This window comes from Suncus etruscus, chromosome 7, assembly GCF_024139225.1.
Source record: "Suncus etruscus isolate mSunEtr1 chromosome 7, mSunEtr1.pri.cur, whole genome shotgun sequence".
Classification (NCBI taxonomy): domain Eukaryota; kingdom Metazoa; phylum Chordata; class Mammalia; order Eulipotyphla; family Soricidae; genus Suncus; species Suncus etruscus.
In genome coordinates this window covers 117,431,944-117,459,798 of record NC_064854.1, presented here as the reverse complement: position 1 = coordinate 117,459,798, position 27,855 = coordinate 117,431,944, and the positions used below count along the sequence as shown (strand labels likewise).

General features: G+C 37.2%; 1 protein-coding gene across 1 annotated transcript in view; it reads right to left on the bottom strand.

Annotated features, from left to right (window-relative positions):
- Positions 1 to 1,518: 1,518 nt before the first annotated feature.
- Positions 1,519 to 27,855, bottom strand: part of ABHD5 (abhydrolase domain containing 5, lysophosphatidic acid acyltransferase) — a 47,120-nt gene continuing 20,783 nt past the window's right edge. Inside the window, exons 2-7 of the mRNA XM_049777394.1 lie at positions 24,204 to 24,289; positions 22,693 to 23,065; positions 10,841 to 10,995; positions 7,214 to 7,325; positions 2,386 to 2,572; positions 1,519 to 2,091 (exon numbers count right to left, since the gene is read on the bottom strand). Coding sequence (XP_049633351.1) covers positions 2,002 to 2,091; positions 2,386 to 2,572; positions 7,214 to 7,325; positions 10,841 to 10,995; positions 22,693 to 23,065; positions 24,204 to 24,289 — 1,003 coding nt within the window. The 3' untranslated portion in view covers positions 1,519 to 2,001. The remainder of the gene's footprint in view (positions 2,092 to 2,385; positions 2,573 to 7,213; positions 7,326 to 10,840; positions 10,996 to 22,692; positions 23,066 to 24,203; positions 24,290 to 27,855) is intronic.

The following is a 27,855-nucleotide window of genomic DNA, read 5'->3' as shown; positions in this document are numbered from 1 at the left end:
CTCCCGCCCCTAACGTTTTATTTTTTAAGAAAACACTTGGCATCCATGGGATATTCAGAACTGCTGGCTTAATGTTCATAAAATTAAATAATCTATACCCCAAGGTAAAATTTCACTTTTAAAATTATTAGCATATTATTCAAATAAGGAAATACAAGAACAAAACCAAGTTCCACTTGACAAAGGTATATCTTTCTTGTCTTATTTAGTGAAATCTATGGCCAGGTCCACCATTCACTAGAGAATATATAATTTCCCTGCAAGGAATGAGACCACTTTTCTTGTGCTGAAACCTTCCTATGCAAGTAAAAACTCATTCAGCCAGCAAAAGATAATTAAGAATTGAAGAGTATGTCAAATATTTATTGCCCTAATTACCTTACCACTTTTGTAAATATGAATTTGGTTATCCAAGTAAAAGCTACATTTGTTTGTAAGCTAGAGAAATGTAACAACTGATGGATCTCATATTACTTATTACCAAGTTAACCTAACAAGGGAGTTGATTAGAAACATTTTTGTTCTATTTCCATATACTCCTCCTATTCTTATAGTAGAGATAGTGCTAAAAATAGAAAAGTCTTTCTGGAAGCCGATCAACAGTGATACACCTTATAATTCCTAATTCCTACAAATTTCCTAATTAATAATTTTAAAAATGCAACCATCAAAACATTAAACCACTATTTATTCTAGCTCACTTTTCTTATGCACATAAACATTTCTTTTAGGCAAGTAATGTTAGTATAATTTAAGGCAAAGATGCCTTCTGGTGATAATGATAATTTTAATCAATTTTATCTTGTAAAGGACTACTCTAGTAGGCAGTTATCACAGGAGCTTTTTCACAGGATTAAGAACATTTACCTCATATTATAAAAGAAAAAAAAAGTGCCACACTTTATAGTAGTTATTATCACATAGTTCAATCAACCTTACAGAAATTTTGTAATATAGCTTCAAGTATAAAATTTATTAAATCATTACAAACCTCTTTTAAAAACAACAACAAATCCAAGATTTTGTTAATTTCTGGTGCCCTGAAACAAAAGCACCAACCCGTACTTTTATATTTGAGTGGTAAAATATAGCCCTTTTTTAGCACCTATGTGCAAGTTAGGCATTGACAAAGATACAGGGCTTTGCCACCTGGAAGGCAGCAGTCTTGATATTTCTCACCAGGGAAATCTGTGCCTTTTGCTATATATCCTGCCTGGTTCATAGGCAGTACTGAGATTGGGGGAGGGGGGCGGGGATTGAAGGGGACACATAGCATGGAAGTTTAGTTAAGGCTTTTCAGTACTTGAACCATTTAAATATTAGTGTCATGTGTCCCTGAAAAATGCAGAATTATACCATATATCATAGATTTTACAGAATTATGTCAGGATAAACCACATTAAAAATGTTAAATATGGCTTTGCAGCCTTAAATGGAAAAATAAGAAAATTAGAAAAAAATATGGCTAGTGATCAACTCCTCCCCCTTTTTTTTTACCAAAATGAAATCACTCCATTTAAAAAATGAAATGAATATTCTATGACAAACTTTTATGAGTTTTGATTAACTGTATCAGTTATTAGACATAGTAGATATAAGCAAAGAAAATAAAGTGCACCTTTAAATTATATAAAACAGACCCAGAAATCACTTTAAAAATTATCAATATAAAAAATACCTGACATAGCAAAGTTAGAGATAAAAAAATTTCAACTGAAAAGTTATAATTCTTCAGTATAACAGGACAAATAACCCTTTATTAAAGCTATTAGATTTGGAGACTTGTATATTTTGATTCTGTATAGGAGAAAGAAAAATCATTCCTCTAGAAGGCACTAACTGGTTTAAAAGAGCAAGCGACTTCATAAAGAAAACATGTGCCAAGAACAGTCAAGAAGATTGCCTGCTTCTTTCACTGCATTCATGCTCTTCATTGTTGCTGTGAATTATTGCTGAGGAATTGCATAGTCAGCAGGTTTTCCCACATCATCTTCAAGGTGCTCAATCCACAGTGTCACAGATCTCCTGTACCTTCTGGTTAAAGTCTTCTGGCTGATCTGCATACACATAATGCCCTGCACCAAGAATGGCCTAAGAAAAGAAAAGAAGTCAGGTGACTGGTAATTGCTTTCAATAAGACACAATGACATAAACAGACACTTAAACATTAAAACGAGAAGAGCTATCATTAAAACATGAAAAATAAGCAACACTGGTCTGCAGCAAATATTATGTATTATGAAATAAAAATCTGGGACTAAAGAAAAAAGGGTATTGAATTATACTAATATGTGTAATGGGACAGCACAGAGAGGACCTAAACTGCTTTGAAGATAAAGGAAATAAAACACATGTAACTTATAATTCAAAAACACAGAAACTTACTATAGTCTTCACGTAAGAATGTGGTCTCAACGACTGAATGCTGGTGCCAGAGTTACCATCTATGCACGATCGGGCACCATAGATGACTGAAACCGGAATGTCAGGGTGCATTTTACCAATTCGCTGGAGCATTGGTCTTTTTGCCCATCCATAAGGAATAGTCATGTTTTTGAATGCTGTCTCACCACTTAAAAGGAAAGGAGAAAGCTGTTTATTTGACTTTTGGAAGTGAGAATGAATTACTTTATTAAACAGGCTCATAATTTCACTTTTCTCCATTAAGAAAAACTCAGCCTAACTAGAAAATTATTTGCTACTAAGTGAAAAGAACCCCACAGAAGAGAAACACTTATTGTCAAATAAATAAAACTGCTCTAAACTCAAGTTGATTACAAAAAGTTATCTTCTAAATGAAAACACATACACAAACTCCCTTCTTTTTCAATTTTTTATTTAAACAAGATTGTTCATAATGCACTTGTAATTTTTCCCCACAGATAAAGTTGCTTTATCTGTGATTGGGTTACTCATACAATGAACATCAACCTTCACCAGTGAGAATTCCCCACCACCAATGTCCCCAGTTTCCCTCTCACCCTCCCCAATACCCTCTCATTTTACGGTATCTAGGGCATACACCCTCACCCCCATTTCTCTTTTTTTTTTTTTTCCCTTTTAGACACTTTGATTTGCAGTACAGTGTACATTTCCTGCCACCAATGTCCCCAGCTTCCCTCCCCTGCTTGCCTCTGGGACAGGCATTTTACCCCACCCCCCATCCCTGTTCCTCTCCATCTTTTCCTCTTTTTCTTTTTTTGACACTGTGGTTTGCACTACTGTTAATGAAGGAGTGTCATGCATGTCACTTTATTCTATGTCTATCCCTCTACCTTTGGCTCATTTCATTCAGCATAATTATTTCTATGTCCATCCAAGTATAAGCAAATTTCATGACAATTTTTTTAATGATTGCATAGTATTCCATTGTGTAGATGTACCATGATTTTTTTAGCCACTCATCTGTTGTTGGGCACTTGGGTTGCTTCCAAATTCTGGCTATTATAAATAGTGCTGTAAATGAACATAGGACTGCAGAGGGCATTTATTTTTTATTGTGTTTTTGTGTTCTTAGATACGATATATTTCTAGGAGTGGTATGCTGGATCCCATGAAAGCTCAATTTCCAGGGAGTTTTGTTTGTTTTAGGAATATCCATATTATTTTTCCAGAAATGTTGGACCAGAGGGCATTCCCACCAGCAGTGAATGATAGTCCCTTTCTTCCCACTAGCACTGGTTATTCTTATTCTTTGTGATGTGTGCCAGGCTCTGTGGTGAGAGATGTTACCTCAATGTTATTCTGCTTTGCATCTTGCTGATGATTAGTGATGTAGATGTGCCTCTTGGGCTTCTATATTTCTTCTCTGAGAAAGTGTCTGTTCATTTCTTCTTCCTATTATTTTTTATTTTTTAAATATTTTATTTAAGTGTGATGGTTACAATCACGTTTGTAGTTGGGTTTCAGTCACAAAAAGTATACCCCTCATTCATCAGTAAAATCTTCCTGCTACCAATGCCCTCCTTTTGTCCCCTACCACTTGCCTGTCTTCCAGACAGGCATTCTATTTCTCTCACTCACTACCATTGTCTTGATAGTTGTTGGTGTAGTTATTTCTCTAACTGCACTCACTAATATTTGTGGTAAGTTCATATCATGGGCTAGTCTTTCAGCCCTCATCTCTCTTTTCTATGGGTATTATCACCATACTATCTTTTATTTTTCTTATATACCACAGAAGAGTGAAACTACTCTATATCTATCTCTTTCTGTCTGACTCATTTTGCTCAGCATAATAGTTTCTGTGTCCATCTATGTATAGGAAAATTTCATGACTTCATTTTTCCTGGCAGCTGCACAGTACTCCATTGTGGATATGTACCAGTTTCTTTAGCCACTCATCTGTTGTCAGGCACCTGGGTTGTTTCCAGATTCTGACTATTGTAAATAGAGCTGCAATGAACATAGGTGTGCAGAGGGCATTTTTGTATTGTGTTTTTGTGCTAACAGGTTATATCCCTAGAACTGGATCATATGGGAGCTCAATTTCTGGAAAACAATATGAATATTCCTCTACTTCACATTTTTGTATGGAGTTAGATGTTTTTACCTCATGTCTTCTTTTATTTCTTGAAGCACTGTTTTGTAGTTTTCTTTGTATAGGTCTTTCACCTCTTTAGTTAAGTTGACTCCAAGTTACTTGATTTTCTGAGGTACAATGTGAGATTACAAACTCCCTTCTCATTAAATTATTAAAATTACTTGTGAGGATAGTGAAAGTGTGTTACCATTATATATTACTTTAAGTATAAATAGCATCTCATGGATATATGGCACTGGCTTTTTACCAGCAATACAAACTAACCAATATCAAGAAGAAGCTACAGTATTATTTGTGTGTAACTTTATTTTTTTAATTTTTTTCTGCATATTTTGATATTTAACATCTTAAACTAATTTGAGGCTGGAGTGATAGTACAGTAGGTAGGGCACCAATCTTGCATGAGGGTGACCCAGGTTAAATCACCAGCTCCATATGGTCTATGGAGCATGGGTAGGAATGATCCTGTGTGAAGAGCGGAGTAATCAGAGCATCACCAGTATAGCCCAAAAACCATAAACCTAAATCCATTTTGGCAGGGAGAAGAGAGACAGCAAGATAGCAAAGGACTCATATTAAGGCATAAGGGAGTAGCAAGCCTTTGATATGCAAACAAACAGATCCAGATAAATGTCTCTTCTATTCAGTCTATCCACATTTCCCAGGAGGTAATATTTTTCAGCCTTAATTGCCCTATGACTAGGAGACAGGTAACTAGAGATATATATGTATATATAGGGGCCGGCGAGGTGGTGCTAGAGGTAAGGTGTCTGCCTTGCAAGCACTAGCCAAGGACGGACCACGGTTTGACCCCCACCCCCGCATCCCATATGGTCTCCCCAAGCCAGGGGCAATTTCTGAGTGCTTAGTCAGGAGTAACCTCTGAGCATCAAACGGGTGTGGCCCGAAAAACAAAAAACAAACAAACAAAAAAAAACATAAAAAAAAAAAAAGCTGGCCAGATTATCTCTTCACTGTCTTCTGTCAACCAGCCCAAATCTGTAGCTTTTCCTGTGACACTCCATGGCATTCTAGGACCTACAAATATCTTCTTGAGCTCTTCCCAGATCTTCTGTTGTGGCCTTACTAGATGGGTCACGACATAATAAAACAGAACATTCTGTTAACTCCCAGCATAGATGCATTTTGCTGTCATTTCTGCTTTCCTTGTGATACTACAAATACTTGGAAACTGCCTTTTTTGAATAATTTATTTCACAATAATGCAGGAAAGTAGGGGCTGCATGGCCACATGTAATCATGAAATGTAAGTGAAAAAATAAAATAGTTAAGATTGTTCAGGATAAAAGATAATATCCCTGGGACAGACCACTAAAAACTGTTGGAGCCAGTCAATGAAGTGTGTAACCTAATTCACCAAATCTGATTACTCAGTGAGTCACCAAAAAATCAATCTCTTGAGGGCTGCTAGAAGAACTGGCCCATGATATGAAGCTTACCACAAAGAGTGGTGAATGCAGTCAGAGAAATAACTACACTAAACCACTATCAGAACAATGGTAGTGAGTGAAAGAAATAGAATGCCTGTCTCAAAAACAGGTAGGGGTTGGGGAGGAGCGAGATGGGAGGCATTGGTAGTGGGAAGGTTGCACTGGTGAAGGGGGGTGTTCTCTTTTATGATTAGATCCCAACTAGTACAGACATGTTTGTAATCATGGTACTTAAATAAAGTTATTATTTAAAAAAAATAAAACAACAATCTCTTAGAACCTCAAACCTTCCCAAACTCCTTTGGCATAATAAAAGGTTTTAAGATCCATGGCTGAGATTATTTACTATTTATTCCAGCACCTTCCTTTTTTTAAATAGGACATTCATACTCAGTTTGAGAATGCTGTTTTATTTGAATTTCTTTATCACTCAACTTCCATCACCTCCTAGAGATGCCCAAGAACATCAAGATTTCTAAATTTATCCACAAGCTCTTTAAGAGAAAATTGAAGAAAATCTGATGTGTGATCTTTTAATCATACATCAGAATCTAGCACAATGCTTTATACCATGGTTTAGTACAGGAGTGGCGAATACCTGCATGGGGTTCCCGGTCAAAATGAATGTGGCTCTTTGCCTCTTATCATTATTTTGTATACTGTGGCTCTTTGTCAAGTTTGGATTTTGTTCTGCTGCTTCTGAAGAGGGGCCTCTGAGGAGAGATCTCCAAGCGCTAGTCCCACTCCCAGGCTGGGTCATCCCATCTCCCATCCCTCGGGAACAACTGCACGGGCCAGCGAGGTGGGGGGTAAGACCCCTGTGGCACATGTTGGGTCACATCTTGCCATTAGTTCTTAGAGTGGAGGACACAGCATACCCTCACCATCACTGCAGGATTTTTACCCTCACTCAAAATGGCAAAATGCAATATATGTTTAATAGATTATTGTTAAAATTATATGCTTTTGTGTGAGTGTTTGTCTGTTTTGGCAGGTCACTGCGTGGTGTGTCTCCTGACTCTCGCAGTTTAAAATTTTGGCTCTTTGTGTACAACTTGTTCGCCACCCCTGGTATAGTAGAAACTTCATGAACAAATGAGTACATTAAGAAGAATTAGATTAATAGTCATTTAACTACTGATTAAAACCTAGAATTACTCATACTACTTAAAAAAAAGTCTAAAGTAAAATAAAAATAAATTGGAACCATAATTCTTACCTCGGAGTCTGTACATTACAGTGGTAGATATATTCTGTCACGGTATCATCTTCAAACATTGAAGAATACTTCCGTTTAAAATCAGGTCTTAAACGTTGTACTAGACTTAAACCTATTTAATAGGAAATAAATGGTTTAAATTGTATATGTACTTTATATCATAGTAAACTTATGTGCTAACAGGAAATTTTAATGTCTGTTTATATCATGAGTGTCATGCATTCAATGTGTGCATATATGTCAATATGTGTATGCATTCAAACGTGTTTTAGGTTTGGAGGAGCATAATAATCGAAAGAATATTATATTGGGGCTTGAGAAATATTACAGTGGCTTTGCAGCTGAGCAGGATTCAATCCCAGATATCTCATATGGCCAGCCCCCCAAGCATGCCAACAGTAATTCCTGATTACAGAGCCAGGAGTATTTCTTGAGAACAAAGCCCTGAGCACAGCTGGGTGTGGCACCAAAATAAAAAAACAACAAACAAAAGCATTATATATATAGTGAAATATATATACATATATATGTAGTTTAGGATATAAAAATTTATATTTAGCTTAGTTTTCTAAGACTTGGATAAGTCAGAATATAAGAGGAAATAATAGAAAAATTAATTCTATTAAATAATGACAGGTAAACAAAGCAGATCAAACAATTAACTTGTAGACCACATTCTGAAAATAAATGAAATGAAGTAGATACAGAAATATTTCTATAAGAAATAATAGTCACTCACACATTTTTCTTAATTTAAGTAACATTTTTGGCTTAATCACTTCCTAGTACTTTATTGCTTATGACACTAGCAATACTCTGCTAAACACCCACAGGCCCACTTTTGAGGCAAGTGGCAGGAACAAGGCACCCTTCCTACTCCCATCCCAAGAAAAGAGGCTAAGGAGTCTTTGTTTGGTCATTATTTTTCCCTACTAGGGTCACAAGGTCTAGCCAGTTTTCCTTTCTCATAGCCCAATCCATTATTCTATCAAGATCATACTACTTTACTGACCTCTCCTTTCTTATCTTTGAAGGAATTAAACAGTTCCAGCAAGTGTTTTTATGATGCAGTTGATACTTTAAATCACCCAGCCCCATCATGCACACATACAAAAAAAAAAAAAAGGGGAGACAGAGAGAGCACGAGTCCTAGACATTCTTCTTCTGACATCACTGTTTCTCAATCAATCATCGTTCATACTCTTCCCATAATGAATATTTATCTAAATGTAGCTAAGATAAATTCATTTGTATTTCAGAACCCTATAGACTAAAATGAAGCTCTTATGTAGTTTATCAAAAGTACAACCACGGGGCTGGAGAGATAGCATGGAGGTAAGGTGTTTGCCTTTCATGCAGAAGGTCATTGGTTTGAATCCCAGCGTCCCATATGGGGTTCCCCGTGACTGCCAGGAGTAATTTCTGAGCATGGAGCCAGGAGTAATCCCTGAGCACTGCCGGGTGTGACCCAAAAACCACACACACACACACACACACACAAAAAAAAAAAAAAAAAAAAAAAAAAAGTATAACCAGGCACCGGAGGTGAAAAAATTAGGGTTTGGAAAAATGTTATCTATAAAAGCACTAAGGGAGCTTTTGAGTGGCCACAAATTTAATCTGTATCCTCTTCTGATTTCTACAGGGTGGGAGCAGGTCGGGGATGAGGGGGGCAGAATCTGCTGCCATCGCTAGCAATTATTCCTATCCATTCACCCACTTCCCCAAGCTTTCTTTTTGTGTTGCTAACAGAACCTGACTTGTTTTTAACCATTAAGCATCAATATTTTCAGGAAAGCACTGAGCAGTCTCTCCAACCCCTGAGAACATACTAGGATTTAATAAGTCATTGAAACAATCTTTGCTGATAGATCTTGGGGTGAGCAGTGACATAAGCAATCTGTTGGGGCCTCAGAGGGAAGACCTTTATTCCTGATAAAAAGTATTATCAAAGGAAACCTATTTTCCATGCTTCCTTTCTATTTGCTCAGGGTATTATTTTGTGAGTTGATGTGTCAGACCATAGTAGTCTTTGAACCAGAATGAGGAAATAGGTCAAATGAATCACAGAGTCCTAAAATGAACCCTAGGGTCAATGACCTAGCCACCATAATAAATCCTGAACCACAAATATCAGGGTTGCTTTTAAGGAAAATAATAGAAGACCTTATCATTTAATCCACTTATATACACAGTTAAAATCTCAAAATCTCATACAACATACAGAGGGAATGGTAAAACTTGAGCCCACAATTATTCATGACAATAAGGGAAGGAAATTCCCTTGGCTTCTAAGACTTAGAGAAACTGAATGTTAAATGAACTTATAGAGGATGAAAAAGTAGTACCTCGTACATCCATGTATAGGAAAATTTCATGACTTCATCTCTCCTGACAGCTGCATAATATTCCATTGTGTACATGGAATCTATTATGCTGAGTGAAATAAGTCAGAGAGAGAGAAAGACGCAGAATGGTCTCACTCATCTATGGGTTTTAAGAAAAATGAAAGACATTCTTGCAATAATAACTTTCAGACACAAAAGAGAAAAGAGCTGGAAGTTACAGCTCACCTCATGAAGCTCACCACAAACAGGGATCAGTTTAGTTAGAGAAATAACTACGTTTTGAACTATCCTAATAATGAGAATGTATGAGGGAAATAGAAAGCCTGTCTAGAGTACAGGCGGTGGTTGTGTGGGGAGGAGGGAGATTTGGGACATTGGTGATGGGAATGCTGCACTTGTGATGGGTGGTGTTCTTTACATGACTGAAACCCAAACACAATCATGTATGTAATAAAGTTGTTTAAATAAAAAAAAAAAGAAAAAGAAAAAGTAGTACCTCAAAATATGCCTAGAAATACAAATCCAGAGTCCCTAAAGTCTTTGCAGGGAAATAAAAACAACCTCATCTTTTAAAGATTCAACACTGTGGAGCAAGAAGACCTGTGTGTGTGCTGGTGCTCTTCATTTATCATGGTCCATCATCAGGCTTTTTGACAGCCAGCTGGGTATCAGCAAGTAGTCAAATGCTCTTTTAGGTTCACTAACATGGACACATGCTGCATGTGTCCCAGAACAGTAGATAAACTGCCAAAAGACACTCAGCTTAGCTTTTTTAGAATATCCAATGTTGTGCTGAAGTACAGGGGCATGCAGCCGATCCGGAACAAACTCGGGTTCAATTCCCAACATCCCATATGGTCCCCCGAGCCTGCTAGGAATGATTTCTGAGCACAGAATCAGGGGTAACCCCTGAGCACCTCCAGGTGTGGTCCCCAAAAGCAACAACAACAAAAAGAATATTCCGTCCTGATGAAATTAATCTTCAAAAGTCCCCACCTTTTCAGTTTTGCTAATTATTGTAATTTTTACAATATAGAAACTCCTCTTGGGCCATAAACCTGTTTTCATTCATATTTGTGTGTGGACTAGTACTATTTAGATGAAGAAAAAATGTAAAGCTCTTGGAATAGTGTATATATATATATATATATATATATATATATATATATATATATATATATATATATATATATATATATAAGGCTTTGAGCATTAAATACTTACCTGCTGCTATTCTATAAACTTTCTGCTTTTCTAGAATACAGACATAAGCACTCACCAAAGGGTCCTGCAATCCTGAGACCAGCTAAAGGATTAAAAGGAGTTAATGCTGCGCCCAGGGCTCTGATCCACACTGGAATTGGTCGCTCTTGATCAGCATTTTCTGGTCGCTCAGGAAAACCCCAAGGCTCCACTAAAATGAGATGACTAACCCTAATAAAGAAAAAAAAGATTTCAGTTCATTTGGCAAATTAACTCAACTAAAAAATAAACATGGTTAATTTATAAGGTAAAGTTAGAACAGACCATTTTGGTAGGAAGGTAGGGAGCAACACCTGGTGATGCTCTGGGCTTACTTACTCCTGGTTCTGTACTCATGAATTTTTCCTGGCAGTGCTCAGGGGGCTACATGGAATGCATGGGATCAAATCTGGTGCAAGCCAAGCACTCAACCTACTGTACTGTCTCTCTAGTCCCAGAAAAAACTATTAAAAAAATTAAAGACCAATGCTGATCAAGTTATAGCATACACTTATGGAAAAAACAAAATTTGGTAACATTTCCCCACGATCGTCAATGGCCCAACTTCATTGCTTCTTCCCTAATCGCTGTAATGACACCGAACTAAAAAGCTCCAGATTTGCCAGTTTCTGGGTTAAGAATACTGGGTCTCCTCTGAGTGGGGGCAGGCAGCCTCCACTTGCCCATCTGTACTTCTGGAAGCCCAGCAGCCACACACATCCCACAGCCATCACCAAGTCAGCTCACTGTGCAGATCCATAGATTCATTTTATTCTTGAAATAGATGTAAGCCAAGTGGCATAAATTTACGGGTACACCAGTCTCACTGCTGAAAACTCTAGAGTGCTCTCATGAAGCAGAGACTGGATGTGCCTAATACTCAGCAGCTTCATCCATCACCAATTGTCACCATGTCAATGGTCCAACTTATAGAGATCTTCTACTGATCTAATAACCATGGACACCTAAACTCCAGGTATACCATTTTCTGGGCTGAGACCTCTTTGGTCTTTCTCAGAGTGAGGGCAAGCCTGCTTCTCTGTACTTCCAGAAACCTGGACAGCCACAGACATTTGTCACAACCATAGCCATGTCAGCTAAGCAAGTCATCTCTACAGATCCTGGGATTTCATGCAGCATGGTGGCTGCATATCAGAAAATTTCAATACTGACACCCCAGTAGGAAAACACAAATTAGTATAGTAAGTTGTATAGTAAGCTACTCAAGGTCAACAAAGAAAGCCAATAACATAGAATGCTCAACTAACAACTAAACAGCTTAGTAAGCCTTCAGACAAAGATTTAATGATTCAATTGTGAGATTTAACAATTTTTTACATATGTTCTTTTACTGAACTTATTTTCAATAATTTAATTACCATTTAGTTGTAACAAGCAATATAAAGTAAATTACTTTGTGTCTGTCAAAGATACAGGCTTGAGGTGGGAGTGAAACTGGGGACTATGATAGAGGGAATGTTACACAGGTAGTGGGTCTGGCGTTGAGACTGGTGTTTGAACATGGAATGCCAGAAACAACTGCATTATGAGCAACATGTAAACCACTGAGTTTAAATAAAGTAAAAGAATTCAAAAGTAAATTAAAAAATTAGTAGGAGTTGAGAAGAATATGATAAAATAAGGACTTAACTTTTATTACATCTAAATGTGAATAACAAAGGAAGCCTGAAGGGTGTATTACCACTGTGACGCTTGAGAAGTAAAAAAGGATGGTATTTAAATTATACTCTGTAGAATACAGAGATTGAAGACAACCCAGAAAAATAGTTCATGTATTTCAAGGTTGACACTGCAGAAATGATGCATGTTAATATTATATTCATAAAATAACCATATTTTGTTTAATCACCATAATTGTTCTCTCCTAAACCAATCATTTAAAAAAAAGATTATAAATCACAATAATTCTATAAGAATAGAAAAAACACAAAATATAAAGCAAGTGATTTAAATAGAAACATAGCAGCTCCTATCAAAACAAGTTCTTATATTCTCCCTGTAAATCCAATAAGCTTCTGCTATCATTGACAAACTACAGCACAGCAGTAGCAACAATAGCAGCAACAGCAACAATCAAGGCATTGAAACTACAGGTGAGAAAAAAACTTTAAATAAACTTTATAAATATGAGGATAATGCAATAATACAAGCTGAAATTAACCCCACTTAAAGTGGGTTTAGAGTTGGGTAAACAGAAGTCTTCCTATCCATGATATCATAATACACGCCTATTAATATGATTTATATAACTTAATATGATTAACTTAATATGATTGAGTTCCTATTCTTTTCCTAAATTTCTTCCTTACTGACCAGAGGACAAAAACTCTTTAGTCCAAACTCATAAAATATTTATCAACTAATAGTTTTAATTTTCCTGTCCTATGAAACCTGTTCCTGATGAGAACAAATTGCAACTGTCAGCAAGACTTCCATATGATAGCACCATAGTAGGCATGCAGCTCCTAAGCAAAGTGTATCCTGCCTAGATAATATTAAGCTGTAACCAAGACAGCCAATAAATTCCAGCAAAAGTCTCCCATGAATTTTCTGTCCTTGTTCTAGAAGCTCTTTCCTAAGTCCTAACCAAAGATAAAAGAAACCAGAACACAAACATGAATGGCTATGAGTCCTTATATTAAAAGTTTTCTTATGTTGATACAGGTAAGGATTTTGACACAGGTACGGAAGAGTTTTTGACTTTGATCAAAAATCCTCAAACAGAGACTGACCCAGAGCATAAAGCTTCTTGGAAAAATACTCATCCTAATTTTTCATTTCACAGATGACGATATGATCCATTCTAGGAAACAAACTTAGTTAATGTGAGGCTGGGATAAAACCCGTACTTCCAAAATCATTATGTTTACACATGCCAATCAACCTAATAATAGCCCAAACAACATGACACACATATTAGTAATGGTGGAACTTAACTTTTATTGACTCTAGCCCAGTCTTAACACTATATTCTACGTTTCATAGTAACAAGATTTGTAGATATATAGCTAAGAATCTATAAGGAGTTATGTGCTTTCATTGTTTAAAATGTATGCTCCGAGTCCTGAGGGTCAGTATCCCAGTGTGTATCCCAGTGATACACAGTTTGGTATGTTCAGTGAAGACCTGAAAATTCAGTCTTAGCCTGGCAGTATTGGGGGCCACAGGGACAAAAAGGCAATTGCTGGTAGTGCTCAGAGAAACCATGCAATACAAGTGACAGAAATCAGGGCCTTGTGTGTGCAAAGCTTGCATTCTACCCCTTTGAAATATCTTACACCCCACAGTCTAAGTTTCATAAGACTATATTTTATGAGTATATAGGTAGGAAGCAGAAAATAAGCTTTGTATTTTGAGTGGAAGACAGTCTAATAATTTTGACTGCCTCTTAAGTTCTCCTTATTACAAGTCACAGTGAAGTTTGAGATATAGAAAGGAATTAAGCTAGAGGCATTAAAGAAATGAATAAAATAAACTCCTAGTTGAAAGCAGAACAATTTATATTAGGAAATAATCAGTATTATTCACTATTGACTTACCTCCTAGAGAGAAAAAAAAGTAAACTCTTCATTAGAATTAAAATATACTCTGTCCTAAAAGATTACTATATTGCATTACAAATTTGTTCTGGGAACTTGCCAAGAATGTTCCAGGCTTTTACTAACTTGTTAACACAAGAAAATGAACAGAGAAAAACGGAGGGACAGAAAAAATTCTTCTACCTCCAGTTAAATGACTGTTTTGTTTTGCTTAGTTTTTAGCATGCAATATTTACCATGGGTCTTCCAAATTTGTCCCCTATGTAAAAACACCTATTTAATTAATGATGCAAAGTAGATATTTTTTGGCTTGGGCTATACTTGGTGAGGCTCAGGGGACCATACAGGATGCTGGGCATTGAATCTGGGTCAGCCACATGCAAGGCAAATGCCCTACCTCCTGTGCTATCCTCCAGCCCTTCTGGACTTTGTTAAGAGAAAAAATACTCCACAGTTGTCCTTAATCCTGTCTTCAGCCTACTGTGATGCTTAGCACATGACAGATGCTCATTAACATTTGAATTATTTTACTTTCCCACGTTTCCTTTTGGACCATGTATCAAGAGTTGTTCAAGTTTTTTTAAGCATAATTGTAGAGTAAGCATAAGAGTCAGTACAGTCTAAATTTTTTCTGGCCCTCCAGATGACATCAGAATATCAATTTAATGTAAGAATAAGTATTTTCTTACATTAAACTTTCAGGTCATTAGTGGGTAGTAAAATCAGAGAGCCAGGGAGTCTGGTTTTAATAACATATAATTTATCATATATCATATAATATAAAACTTATCATATAATAAACAGATTGTTCCAGAGAATATTGTTGTTTCAGACACACACACACGACTCTTACAGTTATAGCCAAAATGTATAAACATCTTTTTTTTTTTTTTTTGGTTTTTGGGCCACACCCAGCGGTGCTCAGGGGTTACTCCTGGCTGTCTGCTCAGAAATAGCTCCTGGCAGGCACGGGGGACCATATGGGACACCGGGATTCGAACCAACCACCTTTGGTCCTGGATCGGCTGCTTGCAAGGCAAACGCCGCTGTGCTATCTCTCCGGGCCCATGTATAAACATCTTAAGGCTCTGTAGCAATGTCTAAACTGCAGGTGACACAGGATTTTCTTCCACCAGAGGTTGCTCAGAATGAGGTGAGAGAAATCAATATATTTCAAAGTGGGTGATACCACACCATGGTGGGTTCAAGAATGAGCCATAAGAATGGCTCATAAGTAGCCTCAGGTGCAAGTTGTAAGCACTCTGTTCAATTATAGCAGATTTCCAGGAGAGAGCACTAAGTGCAAGCTTGTTTTTGTTTTTGTTTTTCCTGACGAAAGTCCTAAATCTAGGAATTTCTGAGATAAACCATGCAGTCTTAGAATGGTGACTATCGGGGCCGGGCGGTGGCGCTGGAGGTAAGGTGCCTGCCTTGCCTGCGCTAGCCTAGGACGGACCGCGGTTCGATCCCCCGGCGTCCCATATGGTCCCCCAAGAAGCCAGGAGCAACTTCTGAGCACATAGCCAGGAATAACCCCTGAGCGTCACAGGGTGTGGCCCAAAAAACCCAAAAAAAAAAAAAAAAAAAAAAAGAATGGTGACTATCAAACAATAAATACCCAGCAAATGTTAGCTAGTTTTTGTAACAAAAATAGAGGGATGGCTGGAAAGGAATTTACCACAGGGACTCTATCAAAAAGCTTCTAGAAACAATAGACTCATATAGCAAGGTGGCAGGCTACAAAATTAACACACAAAAATCAATGGCCTTTCTATACACCAACAGTAATAAAGAAGAAATGGACATTAAGAAAACAACCCCATTCACAATAGTACCACACAAACTCAAATATCTTGGAATCAACTTGACTAAATATGTGAAGGACCTATACAAAGAAAACTATAAAACTCTGCTCCAAGAAATAAGAGAGGACACACGGAAATGGAAACACATACCCTGCTCATGGATTGGCAGGATTAACATCATCAAAATGTCAATACTCCCCAAGGCATTATACAGATTTAATGCCATCCCTCTAAAGATACCCATGACATTCTTCAAAGAAGTGGATCAGACACTTTTGAAATTCATTTGGAACAATAAACACCCTCGAATAGCTAAAGCAATCATTGGGAAAAAGAATATGGGAGGAATTACTTTTCCCAACTTTAAACTGTACTACAAAGCAACAGTTATCAAAACAGCATGGTATTGGAATAAGGATAGGTCCTCAGATCAGTGGAATAGGCTTGAATACTCAGAAAATGTTCCCCAGAGATACAACCATCTAATTTTTGATAAAGGAGCAGGAAATCCTAAATGGAGCAGGGAAAGCCTCTTCAACAAGTGGTGTTGGCACAATTGGATAGCCACTTGCAAAAAATTAAACTTAGACCCCCAGCTAACATCATGTACAAAGGTAAAATCCAAATGGATTAAAGACCTCGATATCAGCCCCAAAACCATAAGATATATAGAACAGCACATAGGCAAAACACTACAGGACATTACAGGCATCTTCAAGGAGGAAACTGCACTCTCCAAGCAAGTGAAAGCAGAGATTAACAGATGGGAATATATTAAGCTGAGAAGCTTCTGCACCTCAAAGGAAATAGTGCCCAGGATACAAGAGCCACCCACTGAGTGGGAGAAACTATTCACCCAATACCCATCAGATAAGGGGCTAATCTCCAAAATATACAAGGCACTGACAGAACTTTACAAGAAAAAAACATCTAACCCCATCAAAAAATGGGGAGAAGAAATGAACAGACACTTTGACAAAGAAGAAATACGCATGGCCAAAAGACACATGAAAAAATGTTCCACATCACTAATCATCAGGGAGATGCAAATCAAAACAACGATGAGATACCACCTCACACCCCAGAGAATGGCACACATCACAAAGAATGAGAATAAACAGTGTTGGCGGGGATGTGGAGAGAAAGGAACTCTTATCCACTGCTGGTGGGAATGCTGTCTAGTTCAACCTTTATGGAAAGCGATATGGAGATTCCTCCAAAAACTGGAAATCGAGCTCCCATACGATCCAGCTATACCACTCCTAGGAATATACCCTAGGAACACAAAAATACAATACAAAAACCCCTTCCTTACACCTATATTCATTGCAGCTCTATTTACCATAGCAAGACTCTGGAAACAACCAAGATGCCCTTCAACAGATGAATGGCTAAAGAAACTGTGGTACATATACACAATGGAATATTATGCAGCTGTCAGGAGAGATGAAGTCATGAAATTTTCCTATACATGGATGTACATGGAATCTATTATGCTGAGTGAAATAAGTCAGAGAGAGAGAGAAAAACGCAGAATGGTCTCACTCATCTATGGGTTTTAAGAAAAATGAAAGACACCCTTGTAATAATAATTTTCAGACACAAAAGAGAAAAGAGCTGGAAGTTCCAGCTCACCTCAGGAAGCTCACCACAAAGAGTGATGAGTTTAGTTAGAGAAATAACTACATTTTGAACTGTCCTAATATTGAGAATGTATGAGGGAAATGTAGAGCCTGTTTAGGGTACAGGCGGGGGTTGGGTGGGGAGGAGGGTGATTTGGGACTTGGGTGATGGGAATGTTGCACTGGTGATGGGTGGTGTTCCTTTTATGACTGAAACCCAAACACAATCATGTATGTAATCAAGGTGTTTAAATAAAAAAAAATTAAAAAAAAAAAAAAAAAAAAAACAAAAATAGAGGGATGGCTGGAAAGGAATTTACCACAGGGAGCATGGGAGACCATGAAAGCAGCAAGGAAAGCCTGATTACAGATTCTGTTCAAAGGTTATTGTAGCTTTGCATTTGTAATTCTCAGACTATCTTTTTGACTCTTTTCTAATGAAAAGATTTCTCTCCAAATTTGATCATACCTCAGCAATGCCAAGAATGAGATCAAGCAACATGCCAGGAGTAGCCCCTGAGCACTGGCCCATAAAAGAGACTTGTGAGGGAGGCTATGCATAACAGAAGTTTTGTCGAATAACTCTGCACCTCCTTCTTTATTTTGCAATAAATCTAATTTGCTATTTAAAATGTCTTAAGGGGCCAGAGCAATAGCACAGGGCATCTGCCTTGCATGCAGCCAATTGGAGTTCGATCCCTAGCATCCCCAGGTCCTTGAGTCTTCCAGAAGTAATTTCTGTGTACAGAGTCAAAAGTAACCCCTGAGCCCAGCTGGGTATAGCCCCCCCCAAATAAACAAAAACAAAAGTCTTGGGGAATAAATGATACTTGAAGAAAAAGTTAGATAAGAAACATTCAGGTGTAGTAGTCTCTTACTTGCTTAACTGATACCAAATAGACTATTTGTACAAACAAAACGATATGTGTACACAAAGATATTTCTCTGGATCAGGTAAAATATCCCATATAGCATAGACATCTGTTCTAATAAGCATCTCTACTACCTAAAATAGAGGACAACTTGAAGAAACTTTTCATATTGAATCTCAATGAATATACGACTTACTATATTTGTGAATACCTAAACTTGCACTAATCAATAGTGTTCTGTTGATTCTCAATTATATGTATTGTTTCACTAAGGTAGAAAAATGAACAAAATTGAGAAACATCAATAGTAATCTGAATGTATCACTGAAAACCATCTGCAACATCGGCAGTTATAGGAACCAGCAATATAGATATATATTGGTGGAAGTATTTCCAGTCAGGGTTACTCCTGGCTCTGTGCTCAGGGATCACTCCTGGCAGGCTCAGGGACCAATTGTGGTGCTGAGGATCAAACCCAGGTTGATTCTGTGTGGGCAAGCATGGGTAGGCAAGTGTGGGTAAGCAAGTGCCCTACTCACTGTACTATCACTCCAGCCCTATTTTATTCTTTTATGGCTTTCTTCTCTGTTAAAAGGTAGCTCAAGAAAAGCCTTGCTGAAAAGCAGAAAAGAAAAAAACTAGAGAAAAGGAGGACCCTAGACAATGTAAACTCTTGTTGGGAATTCCCATACTGTATACTACAATGAGGTGTTTTTCCCTCTATATGCATTATTCAAAACATGTAGATATTATGCATATGTTTAAATTTTTTTTACTAATATCTTTTTCTTCACACATATATGCAAGATGATCCTAACTTTATTTACACTACAAAATTACAGTAAGTCATCTAAGACATAAACTAAGTGGTAAAATAATTATGCAAAAACTTTGTGTATACATATCTGAAACTGATTTTTCTCACATAAAAGTATCAGAAAAATATAGCATAACCAATTCTCATTTCTTGATATGTTTATGAAAAGCGGAAAATGGGAAGAAGAAAATAACAAGAAATTGCAAGCTGACAAGTGAGTTCAGTAAACAATTCTTCTGGCTGATCTATTGAAAAATATTTAATAAGTACCTATAATATACCAAGAATTCTGATTGGAGTTCATTCATAATTTGGGGTAATTAAAAAATACGGAAAGTTAGGGCTGGAGCAGTGGCGTTAGAGGTAAGGTGTCTGCCTTGCAAGCGCTAGCCTAGGACGAACTGAGGCTCGATCCCCGGAGTCCCATATGGTTCCCCCAAGCTAGGAGTAATTTTTGAGCACAAAGCTCTTAGCGTCAACCGGTGTGGCACAAGCAAACAAACAAACAAAAATACAGAGAGATGGGGCTGCCGAGGTGGCGCTAGAGGTAAGGTGTCTACCTTGCAAGCACTAGCCAAGAAAGGACCATGGTTTGATTCCCCGGCATCCATATGGTCCCCCCAAGCCAGGGGCAATTTCTGAGCACTTAGTTAGGAGTAACCCCTGAGCATCAAACGGGTGTGACCGAAAACAACAACAACAACAACAACAACAACAAAAACCCAGAAAGTTCATTATTTTGGAGGTGAGTAGTATGGGAGTTTGGCCACACTGGCAATGCTATGTTTATTCTTGGCTCTGCACTCAGGATTTATTCTTGGTGGTACTTGAGAAACCATATGAGAAGTTGGAGATCAAATCGGGGTCAGTCATGTGCAGAGTAGGTGCCCTACTTGCTGTACTATCTCTGTGGCCCTGAAAGTTCATTATTTTAAAATTCATTTTAATTTAGGCTTTATGCAGCTAAGAATACAGGTTTGAATATCCAGCACATTCCACAGAGTTCCACTCATTTTTTTTTAGCAATCAGCCAGTTGAAATATGCTAATTACGTTAAGCATCCCATATTCATCTATTACTAACAGAGCCATTTAATGGCACTTAGTACTGTTACAGTAGCTTTATTTCAAGTATTAGGCTTAACATTCAAAAATCATTTTTAAAATATAGCAGTCAAATGTAGGGTCACTGACTGTTTTAGACATTTAGTCTGAGGACCCCATGTTTTGCAAATAAGTAGTTCTACTATTCTATAGATTCGGGTTTTTGTTTTTAAGTCACACTTGGTGGAGCTCTGAGACTACGCCGACTTAGTGGGTGGCTACTCTTGGCAGTACTTGAGGGACCATGAGGTGCCAGGGATCGAACCCAGGACACCTAGAGGCGAAACCTGTACTTTACCCTTTGAGCTATCTCTCTAGCCTTATAGTTGTCTTTAGTGGTTATTTCCTATTTTCATCACTGAATTCCCTTACTTTCTCAGAGGATTTCTCAAACTGAAAATGATTATCTTATCAAGTGACCTAGTCAGTAACCATAGAAAAGTTAGGATTATAAAACTTAAGAGTGTCCTAACCAGAGCATCCCATAGAAATCCTGACCCAAGAGCAAATAACACATGCACACAAACACTCACACACACACACACACTATATATATATATATATACACCCATATATATATACACACACAATCTAAGAAACAAAAGCCAAACTCTCACAATAACTTAATTGTATTTTACCAATAATCTTCTTTTTCCTTCTCTACAAATACATCTAGGTGCTGTCTCTAAGAATAAGTAACAATAAAAAATCTCCAAAGGCCAACTAGTAAAAGTTTGTATCTCTTTTGAAAGAACGTGCTTGCTAGTTGACAAGATTCTCCTGGTCTGTTAGCACACAGGACTATGGGCGAAAAATGAAATTGTAAATACTAGTGTTTAGGAAAAGAATCTCAGAGAAAAAGTTGGCTATTCTAGAGGAAGAAGTCCTCAGATACACACGGTTGCATTCTATACATCAAACTGTATTTACAACCACAATCAAGATTTACATAATGGGGAATAACCTTGCAAGTACTATTTCTATTCACTATGGAAATAATCTGTTTCAGTCTAACTACTGCATCACAGTATGAAAGTCAATTGCAAATATAAATTTAAAAGTAAGTATAGGGGTCAGACAAACAGAATAAGGGTTAAGCCAAGATTTTGCTTGCAGCCCAATCTAGATGAGAGTCCCTGCAACATAGAGCCCCCTGAGCTTTAAGCACTGCTGAGTGCTGTACAAAAGGTTTCTGAGTACTACCAGGTATGGCCTGGGAGGCACAAGTAGATCCTGCTACTGTAGGACCTAAGCAGTACCACACCCCAAGGTTTGCACTGAACTGTTGGTGTGCGTGAGCAAGAATTACCGACACTATCTTTTGTGTTTCTGAAAGATTAGCAAAGACTAAAATAAGCTTTTCTTCTATTTTATTAACACTCAAACATGACATCCCTCAAAAGAGCTATGTAAATAATAGGAAAAATTATAAGCAAATAAAGGAGAGGATACAATAAAGATTCTGAAGCGAACATTAATTCAGTGATTAAAAAATTAATTCCATAACAGTAAAGGTTATGGTCTAGTACAGTTTAAATAATTATATAAGATACAGTATCTAGATATTGTTTTCTATACTTAAGATATAAGAAAACTAAAGCCACAAAGAGCACTATGTAAAAGTCTTTTTATTTATTTTTTGGTTTTTGGATTTTGGGTTACACCTGGCGGCGTTCGAGGCTTACTCTTGGCTCTGCACTCAGAAGTCACTCCAGGCAGGCTTGGGGGACCATATGGAATGCTGGTATTCGAATTGGGGTCCATCCTGTGTTGGCTGCATGCAAGGCAAATGCCTTAACACTGTGCTATCACTCCAGCCCTCATAAAAGTCTTTTTAATATCCAACTTCTGGCCTCCCATTAAAATTACTATAAACTTCAAGATATTAGAAAAAGTATGACAAAGTTCTTTAACAAATAAGAGTCCTGTTTAAAACTCACAATGTATAGCATGTACAAAGAAATCTAAAATCATTATTTCTGCTACTAAACTATCCATCAATTTTAAATTCCTCAGGAATGTGTCTTATGAAATTCAAACAGCAACCACCACCACAGATGGCAACTAGAGAAGAGCGCTGAGTTGCCTCATTTTTGTCATTGTCACTTACCTTGATGGATACTTCAGTGCGTAAGCAGCAGCCAAGAACCCACCTAGGTTGTGTCCAAGCAAGATAAGTTTGTCCAATCCTAGGGCACATCTCCATTCTTCAATAGATTCTACAAACTGGTTCTCAACTTCTTCAGCATCACTGTCAAATCTGGGTCTACTACTTCGTCCAAAGCCCAGAAGGTCAAAAGCATAGACAGGTCTATTGGTGCAAAGATCTTCAAAATTCAGTGCCCAGAGTCCAAGACCGCCTCCAAAACCATGGAGAAGGACAAGTGGAGTCTTATTTGTAATATTATGAGAGAACTTCAGTGTCCATATTTTATTTCCATTAGATATACCAACAGGTTCTTTTTTGTATATAGAGGGAACACCTATAGAAACATAAAAGAAATTCTGCTTAGCTTCACTACTTAATCACTACTCATTTGATCATTTTATTTTGTAGGTTAAAAAAAAATGTAGAACAAGTAGAACAGTAGCTTATCCAAGACCCTGTAACCACCTAAGTGAAAATCTGAGCCTACATCAGGTTACCTCGTTCTAGCACTTTTGTACCACTATCTAAGATTGCCTATTTGAGAACATCTAAAGCCTGATTTCAAGACATGGTCTAGAGATATCTGCTGAGTTCCTAAGACCATTTTAGGTGGTCCATGAAAGCAAAACTGTTTTCATAATAATTCTAAGATTTGAGGACCAAAGAGATAGTAAGTGTGTAAGGCACTTGTCTTGCATGTGGAAAACTTGGGTTTGATCCCTAGCACCACATATCATCTCCCAAGTAAAGCCAAGGGTCATCCCTCACCACAGAAAAAGGAGTAAACCCTTAACATTGCTGGATATGGCCCCAAACCAATTACACACACACACACACAAACATATAAAAACTTCGATATATAATATATATAAACATATATAGGAAAGTTTTTTAAAGTAATACTAAGATTTTATTTGCTTTTTCATTATCATTTGGTAATGTATATACAAGGGAGTTTTCCAGAGACCACGACATATGCAAACACCAACACTGTAAGAAGAGAAGTAGATCTGAGAATCCAGATGCTTTATATTAAGCCATGCATTAAAGATATTTGCAAACTTATAATAATTGTATGTTTATTGCATATTTATTTTTTGGAAAATAGTTAACTTTAGAAAACTTACTATGAATTAATCCATTGCAGAATTAATATTACTATTTAAGAGTTAACTAACATAAATGTTTACATTTCTATTTATTGTAGTAAACATTGACAGCTATAACATCCTAAAGAAGTTCTAAGGGTCCTTACCAATTTAAGAGTATAACAAGGACCCATGGCCAAAACATCTGCCTTGCACAGTTTTATACTTACTACCAACATGGAAAAGAGTTTTTAAAAACGTTTCTCTTTCCAAAAAATAAAATGCTACAGAATCTCATCTTCAATTTCTTTTTTTTTTCATCTCCAATTTCAAAGAAAATCTTAGTAAAATATCTCAATTAACTTCTAAGAAGAAAAATCTTACATTTTAAAATTTTCTCTTCTGCTTCTTTAAGATGTGATGTAGATGACGGGCACCAGGTGGGAAGCCAGCCAGTTAGCCATCCTGACCTAGAGGCAATAACAAAATATAAGCAGTTAACATAAGTCTCCTCAATTTCAACCTATTCTATTTGAGAGTAAAAGTGGACAACAAACTTTTCTGGGTGTTAGCGAAGTAATAAATACATGATAAAGTTCACCTAACTGGGACAAAACATTGTGGTACAGTACCAGTATACACAATTATCTTTAGACTGTGACCTACAAGTAGATGAGTCCAAAATCATCTTATTGTCATGGACAGTAAGATTTCAAATAATAAAACAGACACTTAACGTGTGCAGAATAACAACAAAAAGACATTCCCAGCAACCATTGTAAAAGACAACCTTTTATCCTGTCATGAGTACAAAAAAGATAAAGAAAGTATATACCCATATTTAACTCACAATTATTGAACTCTGCTTACTAAGTAAAAAAATTTTAAAGTCAAGAAAATCATTTTTTAATTTATAATAATAATTTTTATTTTGACCAAAGTGAATTACATATCTTTCATAGTAATATTTTAGGTACATATTGATACTGAATCAGGGGAATTCCTACCACCAAAGTTGTCCTCCCACCATCCCCATTCCCAGTATGCATTTCATATCCCCCTCCCTTACCCCCTGGGATGCTAGTGTAAGTGGTCCCCTCTGTGTCTAGCTTGTTGTAGATAGGGTATCAATTCTGTTGTTGTTGGCTTTGGGTCCGATCATTTTTATTACTGCTTAGGAAACATACAACTGTTTGGTCTTTGGTACCCTCCATTATTTCCCCCTCGATTTGAGAGGCAGAACCAGATGGTTCAAGTGTTTGTGGTTCTGTTTGCAGAAAAGAAAAAATAAAATGGGGTAAAAAAAAAAAGTCAAACAAGCAAAAAATGGGCAGAATCCTTCTAGAGGCTATAAATATTAATTTGGGAGAAGAAAGGGAAAAAGGAAGAGAAATACAACAACAATACAAAAAGAATGATCCAACAAAAAATCCAAAAAGCACCATAGCAATAAAGACAACCACTACACAATAACCACTGTCCTAAAAAAAAACAAAACAAAGCACAAAAATATAAAAACAACAACAGCAACAACAGTAACAAATCCAAAAAAAATTATTTTGTGTTGCTTCTTTTTTTTTCCTGCATAGGCACAGTAAATATTGGGGAAATTAGAAAGAAAATCATTTCATAAAATGTTAGTAACCTGATTCTTTGCAAAACAAAACAAACAAACAAACAAACAAACAAAACCTGCAATGATGTTGTAGTAAAATTCTGTGGGCTCACTAAGTACTGTATTTTCCAGCGTATAAGATGACCCCCTAATTTTGCAGTTAAAACATAGGTTTAGGCCTGTATTCGCTGTATCAGACAGAATGTTCCTGTGCTGCAACTGTATGTACCAAAATGAGCCAATCACAACAAGCAAAGGTTCAAAGGTTATGCTGTAATAGACTTCCTCTCTGACTCTGGCCAATCTGAGCAGGCTTTGACAGTGTAGATTCGGTACAGAACATTGTCTAATTTGCATGCATCAAAAGCCTGCTTGGATTGGCTGACTTAGAGAGCCGGTCCGAGCAGCCTGGCAGTGATTGGTGCAGGATCGAGTTGGAAAATTCGTTTTGTGGCAATATTCAGACAATTTTCGTTTAGCGGCATATTGAAACATTTTTCAGGACGACCCCCGATTTTCGGTTGACTTTTTTTTGTTTCAAAAGTCGTTTTATACGCCAGAAAATACGGTAGATATACAGCAGATATTAAAATGTACCTGATTGAGAACTGGGATTGAGAATTCTCAATCTTCTCAACTGAGAATTAAGAAAATTCTTATAAAAATGTTACTCTTTTTTTAAAGGCTTCAAAGCACAGGCTTGAGAGTAGTAACATTCCAGTTGAAAAGCTTTGAGCTCCAGCAAAGAGTAAAAAGAAAGAATGGGTCAAATACTACACACAGAAGAATGAAGAACAAATAACAAGGAAGCAGGCCTAAAGTAATAGGTGAGGAAAAGTGGGGTGAGCTCATAGATGGTATTTTGCCATCCAAGAGGAAGGTGAGCTTTCACTGCACAAGGCAGCAGATCGGGGCTTATCATAATCATCTGAGAACAGGAAGAATGTCAGCAGTCATCTGACAGTTAGGCACAAGGCTTGCATTATTTAAAGGGAGCCTTTCTGATAAAAGATTTGGACCTGAACCAATATTTGGCAATAGGGAAACAAGAAAGTAAGACCAAAATATATAATTCATATAGATTTAAAGACACACTTTCAACTAAAAAATGATTAGGTTCTGAAGATTTAATGCACAGCATAACAAATATGATCAATAAAACTGTAACTAAGGTGGAGAGACAGTCTGTTCAAGTGGCAGAGGCAAGTTTGAAGTTTGGCTCTTGACTTTTAAGCTCCCCTAGACCAAATGTTGCTCTGGCGAGTCTCTCCAACAGTGACAGTGGATGTGAGCATCGACTCTCAGGTTTGCACTGCTGCTGGACACAAGCATGATAGAAAGCAGATCCTTTTTTTTTTTTTTTTTTTAATACTGTATTACATACTTCAAAACTGCTGAGTTTAGAGCTTAACTGTCCTCACTTTAGGGATAAAAATGATCTTTGTGGGGCTGGAGAGATAGCATGGAGGGTAAGGAGTTTGCCTTTCATGCAGAAGGTCATCGGTTCGAATCCCGGCGTCCCATATGGTCCCCCGAGCCTGCCAGGAGCGATTTCTGAGCGTAGAGCCAGGAGTAACCCCTGAGCGGTGCCGGGTGTGACCCAAAAACCAAAAAAAAAAAAAAAATGATCTTTGTGTTAGCCAAAGCCAAAATGAAAATCACTTTGAAATTTGAAAATACATAAAAATACACTTGGGGTGATGGTTGGGCTACACCCGGTGATGCTCAGGGGTTATTCCTGGCTCTACACTCAGAAATCGCTCCAGGCTAGGGGGATCATATGAGATGCTGGGGAAATGAATTGTGGTCTGTCCTAGGTCAGCTGCATGCAAGGCAAACGCCCTACCACTGCACTACCACTCTGGCCTCAAAAATACATTTTTAATAATGTATCAAGTCAGAACATTAGATACTTTACATTTATACAATGCTATACAGCAATTATATCTCAACTTAAAAGAACAAAACCCAAAAAATAAAGCAAAGAAGTGACCCAATTATTATAACACATTATAAAATTTATTCCACAAAATATATTGAGTCCTTGCTACTTGTGAGAAACCACTTTAATCAGCTGCAAAATGAGAGGTAAGAATCTCTTACTGAAGGGGTCAAAAAGTTGTTTTTGAGCTGGAACTTCATAGATAAACAGGATTATTCAAGGGAGAAGTGGTGATGCATGCATTCTCAGAGGAAGGAAAGACATGAATACCAGGAAAGCATAACGAATATTCTGACATAAGTGTACTACTTCCAGTGGCCAAGCTGACAGCTTAAAACAAAAGAAATTTACTCTATCATAATACTGAAAACTAGAAGTCTGAAATTAGTATGACTTTTCTGAAATCAAGGTGTCAGTAGGATCACACTATCATGCTAAGAAAAATCCCGTGCTTGTCTATTCTAGGTTCTGGTGTCTGC